General features: G+C 38.9%; 1 protein-coding gene across 1 annotated transcript in view; it reads right to left on the bottom strand.

Annotated features, from left to right (window-relative positions):
* Wls (Wnt ligand secretion mediator) overlaps positions 1–22,775 on the bottom strand; it is a 116,864-nt gene extending 94,089 nt beyond the window's left edge. The window contains exon 1 of the mRNA XM_006998053.4: positions 22,350–22,775. Coding sequence (XP_006998115.1) covers positions 22,350–22,455 — 106 coding nt within the window. The 5' untranslated portion in view covers positions 22,456–22,775. The remainder of the gene's footprint in view (positions 1–22,349) is intronic.
* Between the last annotated feature and the right edge of the window lie 1,949 nt (positions 22,776–24,724).

The following is a 24,724-nucleotide window of genomic DNA, read 5'->3' as shown; positions in this document are numbered from 1 at the left end:
ATCCTACAAGCAACCCTACCAATTGGAGTCTTTGGGTTTTTATGAGATACAACCAAAAGAAGGGACAGGTAGAAGAAATTGACAAAGGTTATGAAAAGGGTTTATTCAAAGATGAATATGCTGGAGAGATTTTTGGAAGAGAAGTTAGGACCAACAAAGTGTCTTGGAACAAAAAGGTAATTTTGTATAAGCATTGCTACAGATTTAATATCCTCTCCATTGTGTGTGGACAATGCAAATCAAGGGAAGAACTTTTTATATTATATAAGATTCACCTTTGGCTGTCGATTGTTTCAGGTTTTTTTTTTGGGGGGGTGGGCAAAATAACTACTTAGAAACTAGAACAATTGAGTACAGGGCAATTAGAGAAAATAAAAGGTATAAAAAATGGCATATAAACTCTAAGAATAATTTATTTAATCAGCACATGAAAATACTGGAAGACTTAGCATCTTAGAACACATGGGGTTAGACCCCTTTGATGGTGGAATTATAGTTGCACTAGATTCATTTTAACTTTCTGTTCAAAGTCTGAGCTTATTACCCAGTGCTGTTCTAGCTTTGACTCTCTTAGCTTCCCTGACTGACCTACCCTAGGATTTTCACCTTAACCCTGGTTAAGAACTCTTGATTTACCCAATTATCCACTCTCAAAAGGGAAATTTAGGGTTGGAGAGGTGGCTCAGTATTGTTAGCACGTTGCTCTTACAGAGGACCTGATTTCAGCTTGCAGCATCAGCATGGTAGCTTACAATGCCAGTTCCAGAGAGTCCAATGCCTTCTTCTGACTTCTACAGACACCAGGCAGGCCCGTGCTACACTTACATGCAAGTAAAACATTCACACCACAAAATAAATAAATCTAAAAAAATAATAATTAAAAAGAAGAAAAATGTATACTTCTTTCAGTCATTCCACAACAACATTCCTTATGGAATAACTACGATTCCAAGTCCCCAGAAATCCACACCCATTGTAGTTATTGGATACATCAACCTGGCTGCATCAGGTTGCCATTTACAAATTATGAAAGACAGCAGCAGCTACCCATTTGTACATTATTTCATAAGTGACACAGATTCTAGGAATTTAACAGGAACTGTTTTCATTCTTACATAGATGTAAGTAGTAAATAAAACTCTATTTAGAGATGAGTAAAATGAGGATCTGAAAACTACCTACCCAATGTCACAGTCAGTATCAGTAAGTATGTAGCTATACTGGGGATGAACTCAAATCAATCTGGGCCCAACTGGCTCTCCTAATGAGAAAAGTGGACAAAAAGATGCATGAAAAATGCATGTGCCGTAAGTCATTTGAGTTAAAATGGTGAGGTCAGTGTCCAGCTTGTATGAAGTTGTATTCACAATATGGAGTTGACCACCATCCACAGTTTTGCTGTAAGGACATATATTGACTTTTAAATTATGGACTTTATACTGAAAACAGGAAAACTGTGTGTTTCTCTAAGTAAAAACAAGCAGTAACTGGTTACCATGGCAGTGAAAGTACATTTAACTGTGATGCAATCACCAGAAAGGCCATAGTGAGCATGATTAGGAGTCTAACTAAACGAGACAAGGTGTATCTCATGCAGAGAAAAAAGTCAAAGGAGGGAAATAACAGTCATCTTCAATTATGTGAAATACTGCCATGAAATAAACAGGAAACACATGTTCTAGATTACTCCAAATGGAAAATCCAGAATTCACAAATAGAAATTAAATGTGATCCCAGAAACACTTTCCACTGAAGGGTAAGAAAGCGTGTTCATTCATAGCAGTGTTTAAACTAGATTGAAAAATTGAGTGAATTGAAAAATTAAGTGAACTAAAGAACAACAGGTCACCGGAATGGAAGGTCACTATAGGAAGACTGTAGTATAGGAGAGACAGGACTAGAGAAATACCCAGGTTCTTCCCCAAATAAAAAACTCTGTTGCTCCAAATAATTAGCAAAATGTGGATTTGCTGTTGAAAAAGGGAAATGGAAAATAAGGCTAGAGATTTCCACTGAGAAGAAAATACCAGCAATTGTTCACATAAAAGGAAAGGAAGACTTCAGCCTAGGAGGAAAGTACATTAGATGATAAAAGACCCAACAGGAGAAGAAATTTGTTAGAGATCATTTTCCATCTGTTTTGAATAGATAATCCAGGGATAGGAAAGTTGGTGCTTTGAAACAAAAATAAAGCCAAAAGGCCAAGATCTTTTCACTGTATTCCAAATATAAGACACTCAGATGCCTAGGATTTATGACCACTTTGTTATTAGGCTTAAAAATTATGTTTCATTTGTTAAAGACAGATAAGTGAGGAATAGCTACATAACAATAAATAGGCAGACCAGACTACTGTTGCCTTTGTTTTCATCATTCCTTATTTCTTCAATACCAACAACTCATTATAAAACATCTCACCACTAGACTGAAGGACTGAATGGATATAGCAGAGCTAAGTTTAAAGTTCTTTCTTTCTAAACCATCCACGCTGTAAATTTCCAAGCTTGTCCTCATAAGTACTAGAAAATTAACCTGTAGTGGTACATGTGGTGGTATTATGTTCCCCAAAATATTGTGCACGCTAATAAACTTATCTGGGGTCAGAGACAGAACAGCCACTAGATACAAAGGCTAGAAAATGGTGGCACTCACACCTTTAATCCTAGCATTCCAGAGGTAGAAATCCCTCTGGATCTCTGTGAGTTCAAGACCACATTAGAAATGGCCAGGCATAGTGACACACGCTTTAATCCCAGAAAATGAGCCTTTAATCCCAGGGAGTGGTGGTAGAAAGCAGAAAGGTATATAAGGCGTGAAGACCAGAAACTAGAAACATTTGGCTGGTTAAGCTTTCAGGCTTCTAGCAGCAGTTCAGCTGAGACCCATTCTGGATGAGGACTCAGAGGCTTCCAGTCTGAGGAAACAGGACCAGCTGAGGAATGGTGAGGTGAGGTAGCTGTGGCTTGTTCTGATTCTCTGATCTTCCAGCATTCACCCCAATAACTGGCCTCAGGTTTGATTTTATTAATAAAAACCTTTAAGATTCATGCTACAGGTACACATCTTTAATCCCAGCACTTGGGAGGCAGAGATAGGCAGATCTCTGTGAGTTTGAGACCAGCCTGGTCTACAGGGCAAGTTCCAGAACTACCAGGGCTGCACACAGGGCTGTCTCGAAAAAAAGAAAAGAAAAGAAAATTAACCTGTAGCAAGGCATATAACCTCCCTTGTAAAAAGATACATGTTGAAAGAATAACAAGTTTTCCTTAACAACAACAACATATCTATATTGTTCACCTTTCCCTACTGAATATGAATAATACTAAGAGAATTTCTGCTATTTCTTCATCTGTAAGGCACTCAGAGTATTTACTTAATATAATATCTTTCACAACACCAATTAAGTGAGCATTAAAGATTACTATCCTTTGATTTCTAAGAAAGGAACTACCACAAGATAAAGCAAGTTTTCCAAATTTATCCAGTAAATGAGATGATTTAATTCTCTATTCAGAATTTATTTTAGAGACTTAGTACAAAGTGACTCAACTCTGGTAAATTCATCAAAATTCCCAAATTTTACAATTTTTTTTCCCATTTTTCAATACCAATCAAATTTTACCATCTAATTATAAGCTGGCCACCATGAAAACCTTGGGCAGGGCCAGCACCATTACTATTAGTTACCTACTTAATCAGTAGAACTTTATTCTGCCTGGCTGCCTCTGGAAAAAATTTTAACCACTCAATTAGCTATGGCATAGTTGGCTTAACTCAGACGAAACAGTGAACCAAACGGCAATAGTTTTTAAAAGTGCCTCTCCATTCTGGTTATAAAGGAAGCATGATTAACGAAGTTCGCTTTGTGTCCAAGCTCCATTCTGAGAGACAGAGAAAGAGTTTACTGCTCCCCAGCTCCTTTCTGATTACCGAGTCCTTTCCTACTTGTGTCATCACCCACACAATCTGTTCACAGCCCACACAAACAATCAAGCCAGTCTGTGGAGAGTTCCTAAAACATTTATGTGGTAAAAACAGACAAAACTAGCAGAACCTCATCTTAAAGGATGATGGGACATTCAGTAGAAGAGTTCACAAAGGGAAATACAGACTGAGGCCCTAAGCTGAATGGATTTTCCCACAATGGCTAACACAATGCCAGTCCTTATGGGGACTTGTCAACTTTCTGGTCAATTTGCAGCCACCTCTAGCTTTTGCCCTCCAAACTTTGTTTCTTTTAGAAGTATTTTTTGTTATTTTGGCTTTTTGAAACAGGGTTTTTGCTGTGTAGCCGTGGCTATGCTGGAACTAGCTCTGTAGACCAAGCTATCCTGGAACTCTGAGATCTGCCTGCTTGTGCCTTCCCCACCACCATCACCAGTGTTGGGATTAAAAGCATGTGCCATCACTCCTGGATAGAAAAATTGTCTAAAGAAATGCAATGAATAAGTAAGGAAGTCCAAATCAGTGACTTAAGGATACTTCAGTTTTTCTAGAATTTAAAATGTAAAACCAAGTCAACCAAAGAATCTAGTTCCAAATAAACAGCTCAAAGGGTTAAACTATGAATATAAAACACTTAGCACACTGTCTATAGTGTAAGTGGTGCTCAGATAATATTGCCTGATTATAATCATATTTTGTTGTGTAGTGCTAAACAATATTTTTATAATTATCTCAACTTTTCTACTCACCTAAAATACTTTTACCTTATCTGTACTTTGGTTCACTGTTAAAATCAGATGCTTCACATGCATTGTCTTCTTTTGCAATAGGGTACAAGGTAAAGCAAGCTTAGATCTCACAGTTGACAATCAGTCAACTCATCCCAGTGCATTCTTTCCTTAGCATCACAGATGAACAGATGATCCTGTCCCACGACTCTATGTCTTCCAGAATTTTGTGAAGTGGAAAATATGCCTTAATCATCATCAAAATAGACCTCTGATCAGCGTTTAAGAGCACTGGTTGGCAATCTTGGGATGCTCAATCATACAACAAGGGTACTTGCTCAAATATGTTCAGAGCAGCATTATTCATAATAGCCAGAACCTGGAAACAACCTAGATGCTCCTCAACCGAAGAATGGATAAGGAAAATGGGGTATAGTTACACAGTGGAGTATTATTCAGCTGTAAAAAACAATGACCTCATGAAATTTTCAGGCAAATAGATGGAACTAGAAAAAAATCATTATGAGTGAGGTAACCCAGAGCCAGAAAGACAAACACAGCATGTACTCACTCATAAGTGGATATTAGGAGTAAAGTATAGGATAGCCAACCTAAGATCCACAGCCCCAGAGAGGCTGGATAACAAGGAGAGCTCAGAGAGGGATGCATGGATTTCCCTGGGAAGGAGAAATGGAGGAAATCTCCTGGGTAAACTGGGGCCAGAGGGGTGGTGGTGGTGGTGGAGGAGGAATGGGAACTTGAGGGAGCAGGTTGGGCAGGCTGTATGCGGAAGGCAGGTTAGGGTGGTATGGGGGGGAGTAAAGAAAGAGACATCTTGATGGGGGGCATTTGGGGGTTAGGGAGAAACCTGGCACCAGGGAACCCCCCAGGAATCCATAAGGATAACCACAGCTAAGACTCCTAGCAATAGTGGAGAAGGTGCCTGAACTGGCCATCTACTCTAATCAGGTTGGTGACTACCCTAATTATTATCAGAGATACTCTATCCAGTAACTGATGGAAGCAGATGCAGAAATCACAGCCAAGCACTGGGCTGAACTCTGGGAGCCTTGCTGAAGAAAGGGAGAAGGGATTGTACAAGCCTGGGGTATGATGATTGGGGAATCCACAGGGGCAAAACAATTTATATATAAAAAAGAGCACTGGTTGGTCTTTCAAAAGACCTAGGTTCTATTCACAGAACCCACATGGCAACTCACAGCTGTCCATAATGCCAGTTCCAGGGGATCCATGCCTTCTTCTGGCCTACAAGGTACCAGACATGCACATGATACACAGACATACATATAAAATAAAACTAAATAAATCCACAGATAAGCAAAAAACTCAAGATTTACCCTACTGCCTTTAATAAAAAATGCGGGGGGGGGGGGGGGGGGGGGGGAGGGGGGAATGGGAAGGTGCAAAGACCAACACATTTGGTTTTGAGGAAAAGCATGTCCTGTTTTAATTGACAAAGGAAATGTCTCCAAGAAAGGACAGGAAGAAGCATGAAGGATTAAATATCCAAAAAGGCAAATGACACTCAAGCCAGATTTCTTCATACTAGACACAAGGCTTTTTCTATTTAGTTCATTATTAACTTAGAACATGAATGATATAAATCTTGTCTTCAATTATGCATATCAAATTGTATTTCAAATAATCAAGTCACTAAAGAAAGAGGCTCACCTTCACATTTAACCTTCATATTTAACAGATTATAAAAGAAACAAGGAAGATATACTTAACACATTAACAGAAACTTTAAAAATTTAAGAAATGCCCAATATTAGCCAATAATCATAGAGTTGTGCACTCCTCGACTTAGCTAGTCGGTTGCATGGTGATCATCAGTCTTTAAAGGTAAACCCATAGACTTGAAGCTGCTAATTAAACCATAAATATGTGAATAATAGTTCAACTATGAAGGTTTTCAAAATATTTTATAAGAGCTTCTAATCTGAAAATATTGAGAACTCAAATCAAAGAACTATGAATAATTCAATTGTGCTGTTCTGTGACACATCATAACACCCAAATGGCCATCTATCGGCATGGCATAGTTAAGAAAAAGCCACATCACAGAATTAATATTGTAGGTGACCAAACTTCAGCAAAACCTAGTCAACTGGTTTTGCCCTTTTCTTGAGAGTATTTTCTGGCTCCTCCTTAAAATTTCCCAAAATACCTAAAGAACTAGATTCTGCTTGGGGAAATTGAAAAACACTTTACAACCTGAAACAGACCACAGTTTAAAGGGACATCCAACAATTGTTCACTGAAGCAACTATGGGTTAAATGGAGAAAGACGAAGAAAAGACTACAGATAGCATTTACTTCTCCTAGAGGAGAGCTCAGAAAGTAATTTGGTAATTTCTACAACAAATAATTCTACATTAAAAAATACAACTATGCCGCTTTACTCTTTTTACACCTGTTCCCATGTAGCAAATAGATCCCAAATTTCCAAGTTTTAATCACCACAAATCTAGTGCTTTCCCAAACAAAACACACCATAAACATAGTTCTTTTGTCAGTTTCCATGACTTTAAATTTGAAGATCCCTGGTGGACTGGCCTATCTTGGAGTATTGGCAAGATCAAATGAGGTGATTTCTACAAAAGCACTTTGAAGAAGGATAAAAGCTGTCTATAAATGTAAGGTATTAGGAATATCAAATGCATCTCCTAGACTTAACATACACTCCATAAAGCATGATAAAGGTCATGACAAACCTTTGGTTCCTGCATTACCTCCATTTTTTTTTCCTATTGTTATTTCTGAAAACCAAATGTTTGCTTACATTTCCCTATAGTATAGGGGGAGGCTCTCACTGACTTTAAATTATCTGAAGAGTGATTATAAAAACACAATTCTATAATTTTACACAGGTAATTAAATAATGAAATTAATACCAAAGAAAAATTTAAAAGGCAGATGTGCCTGGGAAAGACACTTAAAACGGGCAAATGCCTACACTATGAACAAATACAGGGCTAATGGTTTCCATATTATCTCATTAAAGTCAGGACAATAATATATCCTAGAAGACATTTCTGAATGTGCACATTCATTAGAATAATGTTAATATTTTACAGGACTCAAATACCTTCAGGTTTGAGAAACTATTTCTTCAAAAAAGGTTGTTTCTTGGTAGGACTGTGCCTCTAAACCACAGATTTATAGTGTTTTTTTCTACAGTGAACTCATTTTCAAGAAAGTAAAGCTTTTAAGAAAACATGGACAGAGAGATAATAAGCATACCAGAATTTTTAAGTACACTTTTGTCTTAAATCCCTCCCTCAAGTCTATCCTCCGCCCCTTGAGGATATTTACAATCTTCCATGACACATGCTCTGTACCTTCTTGGTTCAAGGAAAACACACCTACAGCATTTCAAATTAACTACTGACCCTTACTCTCACACTATAAACAAACCCTTTTCAGAATCTCAATTGCATTGTGTCCACATTGGTTAAAGCTGGAAGCCTGGTGACCTCATGTGGTGTTAGCTTCTCCCATGCACCAACAGCATCCGCCTTTCTACTCAATTACCCTCTTTGGTGCCAGAGGATTGCTACCCAATGAACATACACAATAGGCTTCTGCTTCATTACACTAACCAACAGCAGGATAGAAATAAGCAGAAGAGGAATAAACAAGCTAATTTATCATGAGGCCAGAGCAAGTGTTCACCAGTCTTGCCATGGAAAACTTGAGTGGTTAACAGGCATTCTCTGCAGTTTGAGGTGATCTTTATGATCTTACAGAGTATAGACCAGCTGCAACAGAACCTCAATGATTCAATATTTTTTTCAGATTATCAGGTGTGAACACAAGCACACAAGAATCCCTACCTTGAAAACTCTTAAATTCCTATATAAAATCTAATCAATAATTCTTTAGGGACACTCAGCCCTGGATTTCAGTTAATGGGGACCAATATTCTGATAATTTGCCCCAAGTTCTCAACCTGACTGTGGGGCCTCTGTTATTCATCATGAACGAGGTGGTCAGGAGGGACCCAGCCTCTTTGTGAGGAGGATCTGGTGCCCCCTTCATTAGGCAAGGGCACAGCGGTTGATTAAATTAACAACTTCGGAGGGCTTCAGTCCCAGTTCCCAGACATTAGCACCATCATCCAGAACAAATTAAAGTCTCACAGCAATTAAGCAGATTTTGAAAATGAATTTCCCATGGTTCAATGGCTCAATAGCAATCTTGAGTTAAGTAGTAGAACAGAGCTTGAAGGAAAGAGGAGGAATTACTAAATTTCTAAAGTAAAGTGCAGCTGGCAGAAAGACAACAGAAAGCCTCTGTTAAGTGTCTCTACTTAGTGAGACTGAATTTCAGGCACTAGAGGTGAAAAAATAAATAAAATTTAAAAAAAATTGTTGCATTAAAATGGTGAATTTTGGAAAGATTTCTTTTTTCTATTTTTATTATTTTTAATTCCTTTAAGGTTGTTATATTCCTAATTAAAAATTAAAATAGACAGAAAATTTTCCTTTCACCAGATTTTAAACTCAAACCAACAGTCTAGGACCATCCACATCTTAGAGATCTTTACAACAACTTCGCCAGGACACTGGGTGAAAGGACTAAGACTAAAAATAAAATAGTCATTGTTTAATTTTAAGGATTCAGTATTTGACCTCTTAATAAAGTCTTTTAACATCTTATTTAATCTTATAGTAATCTTAGGAGATAAGCCTGGTGAATCCTACTTTACCCTCTTTGAAGAATACTTTCAGACTTAAGTTAAGTAATTATTCAAGGTTGCATAACCAGCACATGGTGGAGCCAGGACTTGAATCCACACCTTCTAGGTGATAGCTCACTGGTACAGTGCTTGTTGAGTATGTCCAGAAACTAGGTTCAGTCTGTAACATTACAAATAAATAAGTCTAAAATTTAAACTCCCATTTAAATCTAATCTTCCAGTCTCAAAGAACAACCATATGTCATGTCTGCAAAATTCTTAGAAAAGTAGAAAAACAAATTCCAATTTTTAAGAGTTTGTAGTCAAACTGTGAGGTTTCTAAAATAAGTCTTTCAGAACAGTCCTCATGAAGCAGAGAAATACATCTAAAATAAGTCCCTCCAGAACAGCCCCGATGAAGCACAAGAAATATATTTGCTTTGTAAACACAATAAATCACAAGTTTTTCACTATCACTCAGTATCTCTATTTGATCATTCAAACTTTGGAAATATATGCACTAGAGAATATTTCCTTTATACTTAATTGTCAAGTATGGATAAGCAACCACAGTCAATTACCTATGTTTATTCCCAATCAAAGAAAAAAAAAAAACACATCAACAAGAGGGAATGACAATGAACAGTGACCAGGAAGCTTGGATCAAACTACATGCTGCCCCTTGGTCTCCTCTGGGCCTTGGATTCCACAATATAAGAGAAGGTCCCTTTTCAACTCCAAAAATAGTACAAGTTTATTCATATCCAAGCATACATACCATGAGGGTATGCATGAACTTTTGTTAACATGTTCAAGTGAAAAATAAAAGCCTTACCTTCATTTAAACATAAAACTACAGCCTGGAATACAACACTATAAAATTTAGGGCAGACCTTAATGAATATTTTTGATATCTTTTCAGTAAGTCCAAAGTGTAAGGCATTTATCCATGCATTTCTTCAACCATATTCCTGGTACTCATATTGTACTTAACTATGGTAACAATTACATGTCAAGATGGAGCTTATAGTTTTATATATCTCCTTAAATGTTATATTATTCTTATTTTAAAATTCAAATGGTGATAGTGATGTATCCTGGTAGAGTGCTTACCTAGCATGTACATGCCTCTAGTGTCACACACACAAAAATATTCTGACAATACATTTTTATAGTTCTAGTTAATACTCCAATAGCTGACACTGTATTAGTAAAAGATTGTTTTCCCTCAAATTTGATGTTCAGAAGTCTCTATCATATAGTATGCATTTGGAAGAGGAAAAATGTCATATGGATAATGACTCGAGTTTTATATTGTAAAACAGAAGAGCAACTAAGGCTTTTGTTGTAACCAGCAGAGAGAGAACATGTAAGTAAAATTTCTTTAAAATTTGTTACCTAGACTTACCTATGCTATGTTCAGCCATGTATACTGGCCCAGGATTTTAGATTTTGAGGAGAGTGCTAGTCATTTAACTCAGGGCTTTGTCTGAGCTATATCCCCAACCCCAAGCCAGAATATTAAAAGGAAAATATTTAAGATTCAAATTAAACCTTATGAAAGCTATTAAAAACTAAACCAAAAGATAAATGAACCACTGTGATTACCAAATATGTGAATGACATACTTTTTGAACTATTGGTTAGCACAGACTATGCCAATAAGAAGGTTATAAAGCCGTATTGTTGGGTTTCTAGTAGTACCTAACCAACTGAGAAGCAAAAAAAAAAAAAAAAAACACAAAATGAACACAAATGTATACATTTATGTGCTAAGCATGTACTTAGTGGTAACTTCTAATCCAGAAATGTGGTTCTCAAAAAGTGATTCCTCTATGCCTATGAGCAGGCACACTTGGAACAAATGCATAAGTTATACTCTCACTTAAATTCCATGTTCTGCCTGTAAATTCTTTAGGTAAGGAAACTGAGACTCACAACACATTAAAGTTTTGCCTAGGTTTCAAAGAAAGTCTGATAACAATTAGATAAATCAGATCACTACCACTGGTTGCTACAATAAAATTCCTAGAACTTGAAAAAATTTTGACAAGAAGGGTTAGTGCATTTTTCTTTTATTTTTCTTATACATAATAGACAAGTATGCTACTATAACTGAATTATAATTCCAGTCCTCTTTTTACTCATTTGAGACAGGGTCTCACTAAATTGCTGATTCTGGCCTTGAAGTCACTCCCCAAGTAACAATGATCCTTCTGCTTTAGTCTCTTGAGTGCTGAGATAAAGGCTTTTACTACCCAGTATAGCCAACTTTCTTTTGGGCCACCAACCAGCTCCCAAATCAGGACATGGAAACATTATTAGTTATGAAAGTTCAGCCTTAGTTTGTGCTTGTCCCACTAGCTCTTATAACTTATATTAACCTGTTTCTCTTCATCTATGTTTTGCCTCGGACGTTTTACCTTCCTTTCAATCTGTATGTCCTACTCTGTGTCTGGCTGGCTGGAGGCTGCTTTTTACCTTCCTTTCAATCTGTATGTCCTACTCTGTGTCTGGCTGGCTGGAGGCTGCCTGGCTGCCTGGCACTAGGGCATCTCCCCCTTTCCCCACCTCATTCTCTGCTTTCTTTCCTCTTCTCTTCTTTCCTCCTAAGTTATTCTCTCTGCCCACAAGCTCCTCCTATCCCTTTACTGCCTAGCTATTGGCCATTCAGCTTTTTATTAGACAAATCAGGTGCCTTAGACAGGCAAAGTGAAACAGCAGCACATCTTTATATAATTAAAAACAGAATAAACAAATGTAACACGTATTTGTCTAGTTAAACAAACTCAATATAAACAAATGCCTTCACATAGTTAAAATAATATTCTGCAACATAAATAAATGTAACACATCTTTACATAGTTAAAATAATACTCCATAGCAACCCAGGTTTTCAGTAAACAAAAACCATCATATGAGAAACCTTTAGCTACCATGCTGCTGTTTTATAAAATAACTATTTCTCAAGAATCCTTCAATACACCCAAGTAATCAGCAAGTACCTTTCTAAATTTTAACAGCTCTTTTAGTGTGAAGAATTAGTGGTTTACCTAGACAGAGCTGAAATAAGTCCTACTTCATAAAAGTTACTGTCTCATAGATATGTTAACCCTGGTCTTAATCAGAATCTCAAACATATTCATCCTTCTCCTAAAATACATTTTCTTGAGTGAATGGAGTAATGGAAGAAAGTAATGGAGGAATATTTTGGTATCTGTGAAAAGAAAAAAGAAAGAAAGAAAAGGAAAAGAAGGGAGAAAAGAAAGGAAAACAAATCCTAATTAAAAGATAGTGCTCATTCACTTTAAAAATCAGCATGTTATCTCTTTTTTCTTTCTTTTCATCAGCTCTTACATAGAAATATCATGTTCTCTTAGAGCACAACTCTGTTCTGCCTGAGTATGTACAAAGAGTGGTGCCAGGGTCTCAACAAATTGTACTCTTATGAACCTGAAGGTTCTATGCAGCCAGACGTTGAAACAAAGATAACTCAGGTCTCAGTTTTCTGTTGCAGCCACCTCTGTCCTCCAAAATGTAGAGACAAGTTCTGTAAGTGATAGCAGTTTGTTCATAGCCTCAAGAATTTTATGTATAATTGCTTAGCTCGGGATTGCAAAGCTAACTCAGTAACCGGGTTCACACAGGACAGAATCAGCTTAAGAGAACTGAGCAAAGAAAGGAATGTGGGGGTGTGTCTTTCCCATTAAAGGCATTCTACTCAGGGCAAGTTACAGCCTAAAGGACAGCATAAAACATGTTGAGAAGCAGATTAAAAGAAATTGGACCTCAAAAATGCATGATTGCCTTCATAGAAGGCTGGATTTAACAAAGTTGGAACTAGTTTTTGTTTGTGATAACCTGAAGGCAAACATGCTAAGTAGGAAAGACTGAAAGTCAATATCATGTTAACTAAATTACATGTTGCTTCATGACTGCTTTGTTCAAGAAAAGGAAAGACAAAGGAAGAAGAACTTACAGTGCAATCCATGAGGTTGGCTTTATTAATGTAGAACCTGAAAAACACCGAGTCAACCATTTTTAGACCAATTGCCCTTTTTTCTAAAGAAAAATTTTAATACCTTGTCAAAATAATATAGTAGGTTTGATCTTTCCTTTTATTTCCCTCTACTCTCTTAGACATATGCATTTGTGCATAAAGCCCCTGAGCTATGCAAGGGAATTAGCCAGAAGTTTAAGAAAGTCCTATAATTTGCATGAATCAGTTTAAAAAAAAAAAAAAGAGTACTCCTTTTTCTGAGAACATTAAAAGCATACAACAGGAAGGAGAAAAAGCAGCAGGAACTTGAAAGTACAGGATTTAAATGTCATGGAGATGGAAGTACTAGCTTGGGGTGGGGGAGTGAGTGGCATCAGAAAAAAGTAGGTGTGAGAAATCCAGCCTAGCTATGTCATGAAGGGATGTTTGCACAGGCCTTACATTTCTTTTTTCTGGGCCACATTCTGCTATCATCTCCTTTGATATTCACACTGTCCTCTTTCCTTTACCCATTACATTCAATACCTATTGTACAGGCTAAATAAAGCCAAAGGAGACTCTTCAGCACCCATTTCCCAAGTTTTCTGTAACGCTCATTTACCCTTTGCTGCAAGATGCCATGTCACCAAAGAGGCCTTGCCAGAATGGCTTACAAGCATAGTCACAATCACAGTGCTGGTATGAGGGTTGATATGTGTCAGGTATTAGAGTCATTTGTTTAGGAGGCTAAGTCTTTTGGTACTCAGGTAGCAATGGAAATGCTTAGCTTAAGGAAGGGACATAAGCCAAAAAAGGAGTATGAGCTTTCATGTCATATTTCATCTGTGTGGAACCTCATCCTTGCCCCTTTGTGTTTCTTAGAAATGGAAGGAACATGAGAAAACCAAAAAGAAAAAAAAAGGAAGAAATAGAAGGGACAGTGGGATAAAAGCAGCATCCAACATTAAGAACATGGCTTAGGATTGAATAAAAGATAGCTTCAAAAAAGTTCCTTAGACTGGTCCTGTGGGACTATAATCACAGGATCTCCATTACTCAGAGCAACAACAGCATATCTAAGAAGAGTTTTGGTGAAGGTACAGGGATAATGGTGTGCCAGAGGCCTTGAACCAGAGATTCACTGCAATAAACGTTTTGGAGGTGGGGCTGATTGGACAAAAGGGTATACTGAATGACACACACAGCAACTCCAGATGCCACTAGAATGAAGGAAGAAGTATTGAAAGGAAGAGGAGTGAGGTGGTTTGTTTATTTGTTTTGTTTTTAATTAATTTTGGGGGTCTTTTGGGGGACATGCTGCAAGAGTGAGGGTTGGTTATGGAGGGACTGGGAGGTGAGCAGGATTGGGGTACATGATGTGAAATTCCCAAAGAACCAATAAAGAATTATGTTTAAAGAAAAAAAAAATCCTATTGTGTATATACAGCAATGTACTTCCTGGTATACATTATTGATTGAACACTTTTTATTGTGGGAAATTGCAATAGAAAATACCCTAGAACTGGATGATGGTGGAGCACCTTTAGTACCAGCACTTTGGAGGCAGAGGCAGGTGGATCATTGAATTCAAGGCCAGCCTGGTCTACAAAGTGAATTCCAGAACAGCCAGAGATATTACACAGAGAAACCCTGTCTTGAAAACAAACAAACAAAAAAAAAAACCCACACAAAACAAACAAACAAAACCCCAGCCCAGATAGCAATTATACTGGTAAAAAATTAAAGAACATTTAATTGTCTTAGTTCCCTGGTTTTTTGAAATTGTTAACTTCTGAACAAAGTTAAAGATCAATTTTAAAGGAAATAAACACTATCATTGAAATTAGGGAAAAAATTCCTTAATTGGGTCTGAGATTCAAATGAATTTTCGAGAAAGCAGCAGTAATATCATTGTGGATTGTAATGAGCAATAAATGAATCAATACATTTGAAATGTTTTACATGGTCACCCAAAAGGCAACAATTACAACAAGGCAAATACCTGCTCCTGGTCAGACAGTAACATGATTCTTATTTTTGTTCCTCTACAAAATTTTGATAGAGATAGAATGTGGAGGTTCGATGAAGGAGCTGGGAAACCATTGAAAAAAGCCAAAGAGTCTCAGCATTTTTTTTTTTAATCCTGAAATACGGGGCATCTTCTTTTTCATAATTTAAAAATCATTTCAGTTTGTTTATGCAAAGTAAAAGTCACAAAACATTTCTTTATCTTAAAGTCCTGTCCTCCCATTACCATCAGACACTTTGGAACTACCTGACTCTGACCTACTTGTCTCTTTAGGCCACCATCACCAAGTTTCAGAACAGAAATCTACCCAAGTAAAACTAATATGATTGTGTAAATCTGTTGAAGTTTCTATCAAACGCAAGAACTTCAATTTTCCCATGTAGAAAAAAAATGTCTATTAGCATTTTCCCCAAAAATAAAAAGTACATTTCATGGTGTCAACATTGCTATTCCTGAGAGCTATTGCTCTTGTACGCTGATATTTTTGGGAGGGATTTTTTTTTAAGTTTCAACTGCTCCCATTACTGCCATCCATACCTTCCAAAACCCTCTCCAGTCTCCAGTGATTGTTTCTCTTGTCTTCCTTTGAAAAGTCCAAACTTCTTATATAACTACATAAATATGTCAAACTACCAGCTGGATAAAAGAAAATCAAGCAATCTTTCTTTCTGGTTAATGAACCAGGCCTGCTCAGACAATTGAATGATTCATACAATTATGGGGGCTGGATAGAACTTGTAAGAAAGTAGTAAGAATGGTGTTTGAATGTTTCCAAAGGATACTCTCCCTTGGCTTGCTAAGATACTGTCTTGTCACTACAGTTAGACTTCCTTTATCATGATATAGATTAGTCTTCCCTTCCATGTTATAACAACGAGAAATCAGTTATAGTTTCCTGTTCCTCATTATTCTTCTCTGCATTAAAATCATTTCTACTTAGACCCAGAAGTCATGATTTATATAGGATCATTTAACTCTGGTTTGTGATATCAGATTGACTGGAGTCTAGTTCCATACTTGACTGAGAAAGTTAATCTTGAGAAATTTTACTAGAACTGTCTGCATCTTGGTTTATTAATATAATAGTGATATAATAAAATTAGTAAAAAAAAAAAAAATACCAGTGATGAACCAGTGAAAAGGCTCAGCAGGTAAAGGTGTTTGCCACAAAGTCCGACAACAAGAGTTCAATCTCTGGGGCCTACATGGTAGGATAGAACAACTCTTCTGAGTTGGTTGTCCTCTGAGATATACACACATACAAACACACACATAATAATTTTTTAAATTGTAATACCATTAGCAAGGCTCTTATGGATCAAATTATACAAAATCTGGCATTCAATACATGTTCAACATATTTTATTCATACATTAATTTCAGGAATAAGTATTAGCTAATAATTTGCTGAACAGCATAGCTTCCAATTTTGTATGTTCTTAAATTATCAATAAATAAGTGATTTGGAGAAACCTCATCATACATTTTCTGTGGGTCTCCCTATGACTCCTCTAATTTACTGAGGCTCTAAGTCCCCCCTCTTAACAATCTTTAGGCAGCATATAGCCCTGTCATGAGCACACCATGGGCCCAGATAAAGCACTTTGGACATTAGGCCAATGATACATCTAAGTTTTGAGCTAAGGACATTCTATAAAACTACTTTATGAGTGAGATAGGTATGACCCTTTCCTCAGTCAGCACATATTTAACAATAAAGGTTGCCAAGAATGGTAGCACATGCCTGTAATTCTAACACTTGGGAAGTAGCCTCTATCTATGTGTCCTGGTCTGCATAGGGAACTCCATGCCAGCCGGGTGTACATTGTGAGATCCTGTCTCAAAAACAAACAAACAAAAAGGCACACACCTTTAATCCCAGCACTCCGGAAGCAGAGCAAGGTGGATCTCTGGGAGTTCAAGGCCAGCCTGGTCTGCAGAGAAAGATCTAGGACAGGCACCAAAACTACACAGAGAAACCCTGTCTCGAAAAAAACAAAACAAAACAAAACAACAACAAAAACAAACAAAAATAGTGTGAAAAATAATAATGTAAAAAATATAAAAATAAAAGCCAAATTATTTTTAAAATGTCAATTAGATAAGGCAGGGTTTATAGGCAGATGATTTGTAAACCTCACAAAACTATTCATAATTACCTCAAGGAAATATTTCTCACTTTATTAGGGAAAGAAAAGTTGCACTAGAAGGCTAGATGAGAAGTATTGCACCAATCAGAGAACAATTAGAGACCATTAAGCATAAGCATTGTCTCATTGTAATAAACAAGAGGTTTAGCTTGCTAAACATTAAATAATGTTATTTTAATAATGAAAAAAAAAGATTACCCTAAGTGAATTTATGAGGTTACACAGGCCTTACATAAATCACAGTAGTATGATTCCTCTAGGAGCTAACAAAAAGAATGAAAAAGTATAGTTTGATCAGGTATATAATTTTACAAAATAAAAGGCGTAATAAAATATAGAAAAATATGACCAGTATCAGCCAAAAAGCAACTAGTTCTTTTCAAGATTCTCAGAAGATACAGCCTAGTGTGGTGAGCCATACCTGTAATGCCAGAATCTGGGACATAGAAGAAGGAGGATCAGAAGTTGGAGAACACCCTCAGCCCGTGAGTTCAAAACCAGCCTGGGGTACAAGAGACTCTCTCAAAAGAAGCAAACCAAAGATTCTCACCAGATACTTGACTACTTCAGGATTATAATGAGTACAATATTAATACATATTAAAATGCAACATATACAGCAAAATTAAAATCTAATGTACTGACAACTGTGTGCCTTGTTTCATTCAATTTATCAAATTGATGCAACTTTCAAATGAATAATAGCAGCAGACAAATTCTCATATGAATAACAACCAAGACCATCAACAGTTTCCACTTAATAACAGCATAATAGAGAGAGTTCTGCATTCTTGACAGCCCTGTTTGAGAAAATGTGTTAAATGTATATGTCTGTATGTCTTACTTACATTAGATCTTCAGCATTAAAAAGGGAGGTGCGCACATGACTTTTGACAAAAGCAATTCTTCTTCCCAAAGAAATTATAACTGGTGATTTGTTTACTTTTACTTGCAATTTTAATTTGAAATTCTTATTTGTGGATTTGCTTAAAACAATTTAACCATAATCCATTCTGTTCAGTTGTAATCTCTGCTCACTTCATGATTTTAGAATAGGTGAAACAGTGACTTGATTCTTCAAACATCATATCCCCAGAAATGGTTCATCTGAAGCTGAACAAACTACACATGATGAGCCAGACACTCAAGTTCATGATTTTTAGTGGGCTATGCTCTTGTTTCATGACATATAGTCTCCTTCCCCACCTCTTCCACCAACCCTACAGCTGCTTCTCCATGAACCAAAGAAAAATTATTTTAATATTTTTCAGGCTTGGTTTTCAGGAGGGTAAAATTAAGCTATACCTTTCAAAACATTTTATTTTCCTTTTAGGATTCTTAAATATTAAATAAAGTCTAAACTTTATTTAAAAAGCTAGTCACTTAGTAAATTGTCTGAATGTATAAAATAACAGATGCCTAATTTTATAGTGTCTCAAAGATTTAACAAAAACATAAATCACTAAATTTATAAACCTACCAGTTTCTACCATGTAAGATATTCCTTACAGAGTTAATTTGTAAAATCCCATCAAAAGTTCAACAATGTATACAGACTGGCACAAGAAAAATACACAAAGCCAGCCAGAGAGCAAGTAAACAAGCTAGGTAAGAAGACTTTTAGGATACAGGGGATTTGAACTAAATCAAAACTCAATTCCTTCTATTTGTTTTTATAGCTACTTTTAAAATTTTCCCCTTGGTTTTATGAGGCTACAACTGAATATTAGTCCAATGTCATATATAAAACTCTGAATACTAAAAAAGTTATACAATTAAAGATGAAAAGGATCTTAAATTCATATATCTAGCAGTAAGGAGAAAAGCCTGTTAGTTAAGTGACTAGCCTGGTCACTTTGAAATTCATGAATTGTTATGGCTGCTTAGGGGATTCGTACTTTTGTGTGTGTCCTGTCTTAGCACCGAGGAGCTTTCCCATAAGATTCTCATTCCCTGAGATGCCATGTTTGCTCTCTTGAGGTAAAACAAGGATCCAAAAGTAACACAGTGGCTACAGTTCAAAAGGAATAACTAGCTACCTTAGGAAAACTACTTTATGATCAGTATACACGGCCCCATAAGTTGCAGTAGCATTGTGTGGGAGCAGAAGTTTCTAATCTTGTCCTTGTCTTCCTAGCCTAGAAATGTTCTTTCAAGTACTGATTCTACTAGTTCACTCTGAAAGTTTCAAATACTTTCAATTAGAGAAGCTGCGTGTTTCCACATAGCATGCACCTCTTGCTAATATTCATTTCCTGTATTTTGGTCTAGAAAACCTAGGTTACCTAAATTTATTTAGGAGCAAAAATGTTACTCTCCAAGTGGAAGAGGTAAAAACTAAAACACTACTCAGTTTGGGCTACATCTAATCTGTTCAGTCTCAGGATCAGAACTGTGGACAATCACTGCAGCTGGGAGAGAAGTAAAACAATAAGGCTGTGTAAAAACTTCCTCCAAGAAATGTTATAGAGATGTTTCTCTTCCAAGGAACGTTAGAACTAAAGTAGTTTGTTAATTTAGGAAAAATCTGTTAGGCAAGGCCTGCAGCTTCAGTAATGGGGGGGGGGGGCGTCTCCCGGGGTGGGGCGGGCGGGAAAAACAACCTTAGCACTACTTATTTCCGACAAATCCTAATTTGAACAAATAAATTCTCTAACTGATCATTCTGATGTCCAGCAGACACTTACAGGAGCCCTTGGATCTCCTCTGTACAATAGTGAGGTTCCAGGAAATATACTAGTTCCAGAAGTGCTCAAGGAAACCTACAATGGGAACCAAGAGCTCTGTGGGCCCACATCAACTTCGCGGGGGAGTGAGGGGGGACCTGCAGCGACAGGAAACTGTAATGGCTTACTATGTGCAAAAACCTCAAAGGGAAGGTCAGACAAGGATAATAGGCCAATTTAATTCTGAAAGCACAAGGTGCAAGAAATTTTATTATGGTCTGCCACTGAAATCACACAAGATCCAATAGCATCTAACTGCAACTGCTCATCAAGGGAAACAAGAGGTGTAATTGCAACCGCGGTATAATCACTGTGAGCCTGTCGAGACTGCTGCTGCCTACAGCTCCCAGCAGATAAGTATTAAGAGTCTGGAAAATCCAATACAGAGAAAAAGAGATTCTACATGGCGTAGCAAAACAAAAGCCAAAGCGTGTGTGTGTGTGTGTGTGTGTGTGTGTGTGTGTGTGTGTGTGTGTTGTGTGTGCATTGATAAAGCTGTTTGCTGTTTAGCAGTGTGTGTGTGTTCAATGATAAAGCTGTTTAGCAGTGTGTGTGCGAGCACGCGTGTGTGTGTGTGTGTGAGCGCGCGCGTGCGCGCGCGTGTGTGTGTGTGTGTGCGCGTGTGCGTGCGTGTGTGTTTGTGTGTGTGTGTGTGTGTGTGTGTGTGTGTGTGCGCGCGCGCGCGCGCGCAGTGATGAAGCTGTTTAACCCACACGAAGGACAGAGGCTAAGAAAACTCTGGTTTTAACATATACTGGATATCCTCTAAGAACTCCCTTCTTGAAGCTTCTCCCACTCTCCTTTGTTTAAAACACTCAGCCTCAATGTTACAAAGATTAGCAGTACCAGACTCTCTGGAATGCGAACCTAACACACCCGAGTCTAGAGGCAAAACACCGCGCCCATGACTCTCGGCCGGTTTAGAGAGCTCCTGCGTGGCCCAAGGGCTCCCATGAGGAGCACAGACACCCCCTCCCTCCCCGGCTCCTGCGCTCTTCCACCCAGCTAAGAGCAACAGCCAGCCCCAAGGAAGCCAAACCTCCCAGCCGCGCCCGCTCTGAAGTTGGCACTGAAGTTTGTGCAAGGTTGTCCGCAATCTTGAGGAGGAAGGGACGTGAGGTGGAATGGACAGTGTAAGGAAGTTGAGTTTCCCGAATGGATACCGAGGCACAAGGTCGGCTGCGTCGGAAGCCTTTTTGGCTCAAGAGGTTGAATTAATGCGCACTGGGAAAGTCTCTCCGGCGCCGGCGCCGGGGCTTGGGAGCTGTCACCTGAGGGCAGCCCAGGAGGGAGCAGGAAACGTCCTCCTGGCGCCAGGGGAGGACCCCCGGTTTCCCCCGGTTTCCGACTCACTAGATCTTGGGGCTCAACGCAGAGGGGGAGGGGAGATGGCAGAGGGGACGACAGGCAAAAGAAACACCTTTCAAACGGGCTTTCTGCTACACCCTCTCCAAGTTCATGTTGGGAGGGCTAGTTCCCTCCCAACCACCCTACTCCATCCCACATTGAGTCCTCAGCTCAGATCAGTCCACCGCCAGAGGTGGGTGGAGTGAGGCTTGGAAGCTAAGGGCTTAAAGGTTGAGACCCTAAATCCTGCCCTAGTCCCTCGCCGAGACAACCTAATGCATTTACACAAGCCACAGCCAGTAACAGCTCGCGGCTGACAAGGCTCAGCTACCGACTCTCCTGTTATTCCTAATAAAGTCGATCGCGTTGCCCTCCCGGAGCTGATTGGAAGGGAACCGAGGGGAAAGGGGGCGGGCGAGGGGAAAGAGCAGGGGGAGCAATCAACTTTGCGACCCAGCACTTCCTCGCGATCCGTCGCCATGCTTAAGATCCACCCCCACCCCCTCCTGCCTTTCAAGTGGATACTGAAACTAGGCCAAAACTTTTCCCCTCCTTTTCTCTTTGCCACTAGACTGGATTGTGCCCCATGGAGCCCCATGGAGCTCTGCTTTCTTAAGCACAATAGCCGGACTAATTAGATCATAGAGGCAAGGCAGCGATACTGTAACAAGTAGCCCAAGAGGCAAAAGAGGGAAGGGCCGAAGAGAGGGAAAGGGGAAAGTTTGCAGCTCTCACACTTACCGATCAAGCCTCCCACCAGAAAGGCAACGATTTGAAAAACCAGCAGAATTCCTCCAACAATGCAGAGCTTCTTGGTGCTCATGTTTTCTATAATTGCCCCAGCCATTTCTGCGCCCCCCCACACACACACACTTCTTTTCTCCTTTAAATAAATGTTTTAGGTTATGCTTTCGCTTCCCCTCTCCTTCTTCCTTGTCCTATTTTCCTGGTGCTGCAAAACTTCGAGGGTGCGATAGCACAGCCGAGATGGGACCCAGACTGCAGGCGCCCGCGCGGATCCCTGGGCGAAGCTGCTCGGGTTCCCCAGATGCCCAGAGCTGAGACTGCGGCCGCTCGGCAGCCAGTGGACGCTTAAAGGAGCAGGGAAGCGGATCACATGACACGCCTCCCTCTCTTTCTTCCTCCCTCCCTCTCGCGTTTCCTCCCTCCCTCCCTCCCTCCCTGTCTTCCTCAACCCTGGCCCGCCAGTTCAGAGATCTGAGCTCCCGCCAGCTTTGGCTACCCGCTCTCAGGTCTGGCCCGCAGCTTGCCCCGGCAACAGCTGGTATCTTGAGGGGGGTGGATGGTGGTGTTATGGGCTCGGCATAAACAGCCTCTCGCGTGTTTCCTTTTCTGGTTCCAAAAGTATGGGATTTAAGTCACTAGTGGGCCGCTTTGCAAACCCTTAACTTACACATTGAACCCACCCCACCACCAACCACTAGAACTCTAGGAAAGAGGTGAATTTTAAAAAGGAATATAATGAGGGTTAAGTCAAAGTATAAAGAGAAGAAATAAGATCTCGGCTCAGGTTCCTTCTGCCTAGTCCTAGCCTGGCTTATACCCAGCTAAATCCCCCCACTAAACTGCTCTTCAAGAAGCCTGACTGTCCAGTCAAACAAACCTGTGTTCCTTACTCCACTCTGGACTTCCAGTCTTGGTCTTAACTATTATCATAACGCTTTAAAGTTAATTCAAAAACCTAATTTGTTTTAAAAACTCTTCGTTTTGTTTTTTTACATTACCTTTATAGTCTCTCTTAAGAGTTGATCCCCTCCAATCCTGCTCTCACATGTTCACCTATTATAAGGTCTTGTGTATGCACATTTGTTTCCATTACTAAGCTATAAGGTCCTGGGAGATTGGGACCAATTTCAATTTTCTTTGTACACCACCACCACCCCCATAGTGCCTAACAAAATTCTCACACTAGGAGATCCTGCATGAACTTTTGTGGAATGAATAAATGAGGAATGCTTAAGCAAGCCCACAGTTTGCATTTCAAAAGCCTTAAGGAATTTAGCTCGGTTAGATAGTACACTTGTTAAGTAGTACCAGTCAGAGTTTCAGGTGGGTGGTCACAGCTAAGGAGACTGAGTCAGGAAGATTAGGAGTTTAAAACCAACCTGGATAACTTTGAGATACACTGTCTCAAAATAAAAAGTAAAAAAAGTGATCTGGAGATGTGGGAGAACTCTTGCTTAGCATGTAGTATGGGACTCTAGATTCAAACCCCATCTGAGGCAGAGAAGGAGGAAAGAGAATGTTAACTCTTTGAGAGATGTGTTTATATTTATACACTACCTCCAAGGAAAAGTAGTGGACAATGAGTAATTATAAAAGATTTTTTTTGGTCAGTCTGTCCCAAACTCCAGGGTCTGGTTTCTCCATGTTTCGTAAACTGTCTATTTAACAAATACAACTCCCATCACACCTTAGCTTTATAAAAGTGGCTCCTTGTCTTCCCAATACAACTTTTCCAAAGTCACCAGAATACTTTATTTCTTGCTTCTTGTCCTGTTTCTGTGGAGGGACTATTCTAAGTACTTCCCTCCTCTGATCTATTTCTGCACCTGCACAGATAACACCATGTAAGATATACTACATAAACAGGGTCATTCATAGTCCCTAACCAGACCACATACTCCTAAAGAGAGGTACCAGGTTGCATCTATATAAAACATTATCTCCTTGGCCTCTAGCAGACCCTAAGAGTTCCAGGGCTGTAGCTGCTTTTTATTTATTGTTTCTTCCTTCAATCCTTTGTCCGACAGTCACTTACTGCCTTAATGTGTTTTCCTCTTTCCTTCCTGAGCACTAGAGGATACCAAAACTTCAAGACTACTCTGAAGGAACTACAGGCAACTTGTCATTCACTATAGAATGATTACATGCATTGTGGTTGACACATGGAACTCTCAGAAGGAAATACACAGCAGAACTGTGGATAGCAGTGCTCAGAAGTGTTTGAGTGCTACTTAGAGACTGGGCAGCCACTATAGATCATTGTCCTTCTTTATTTATGTTTTCAGAAGACTATATCATATATGTGTGGTAGAGAAAAGGGAAGGAAGAAAAAAGGAGGGAAGAGAGGAAGAAATTGAGTGCCTCATTTT

The sequence above is a fragment of the Peromyscus maniculatus genome, chromosome 6 (genome assembly GCF_049852395.1).
Source record: "Peromyscus maniculatus bairdii isolate BWxNUB_F1_BW_parent chromosome 6, HU_Pman_BW_mat_3.1, whole genome shotgun sequence".
NCBI lineage: Eukaryota > Metazoa > Chordata > Mammalia > Rodentia > Cricetidae > Peromyscus > Peromyscus maniculatus.
Note: the sequence above shows the minus strand (reverse complement) of the source record. Positions and strands in the feature narration are given on the sequence as shown.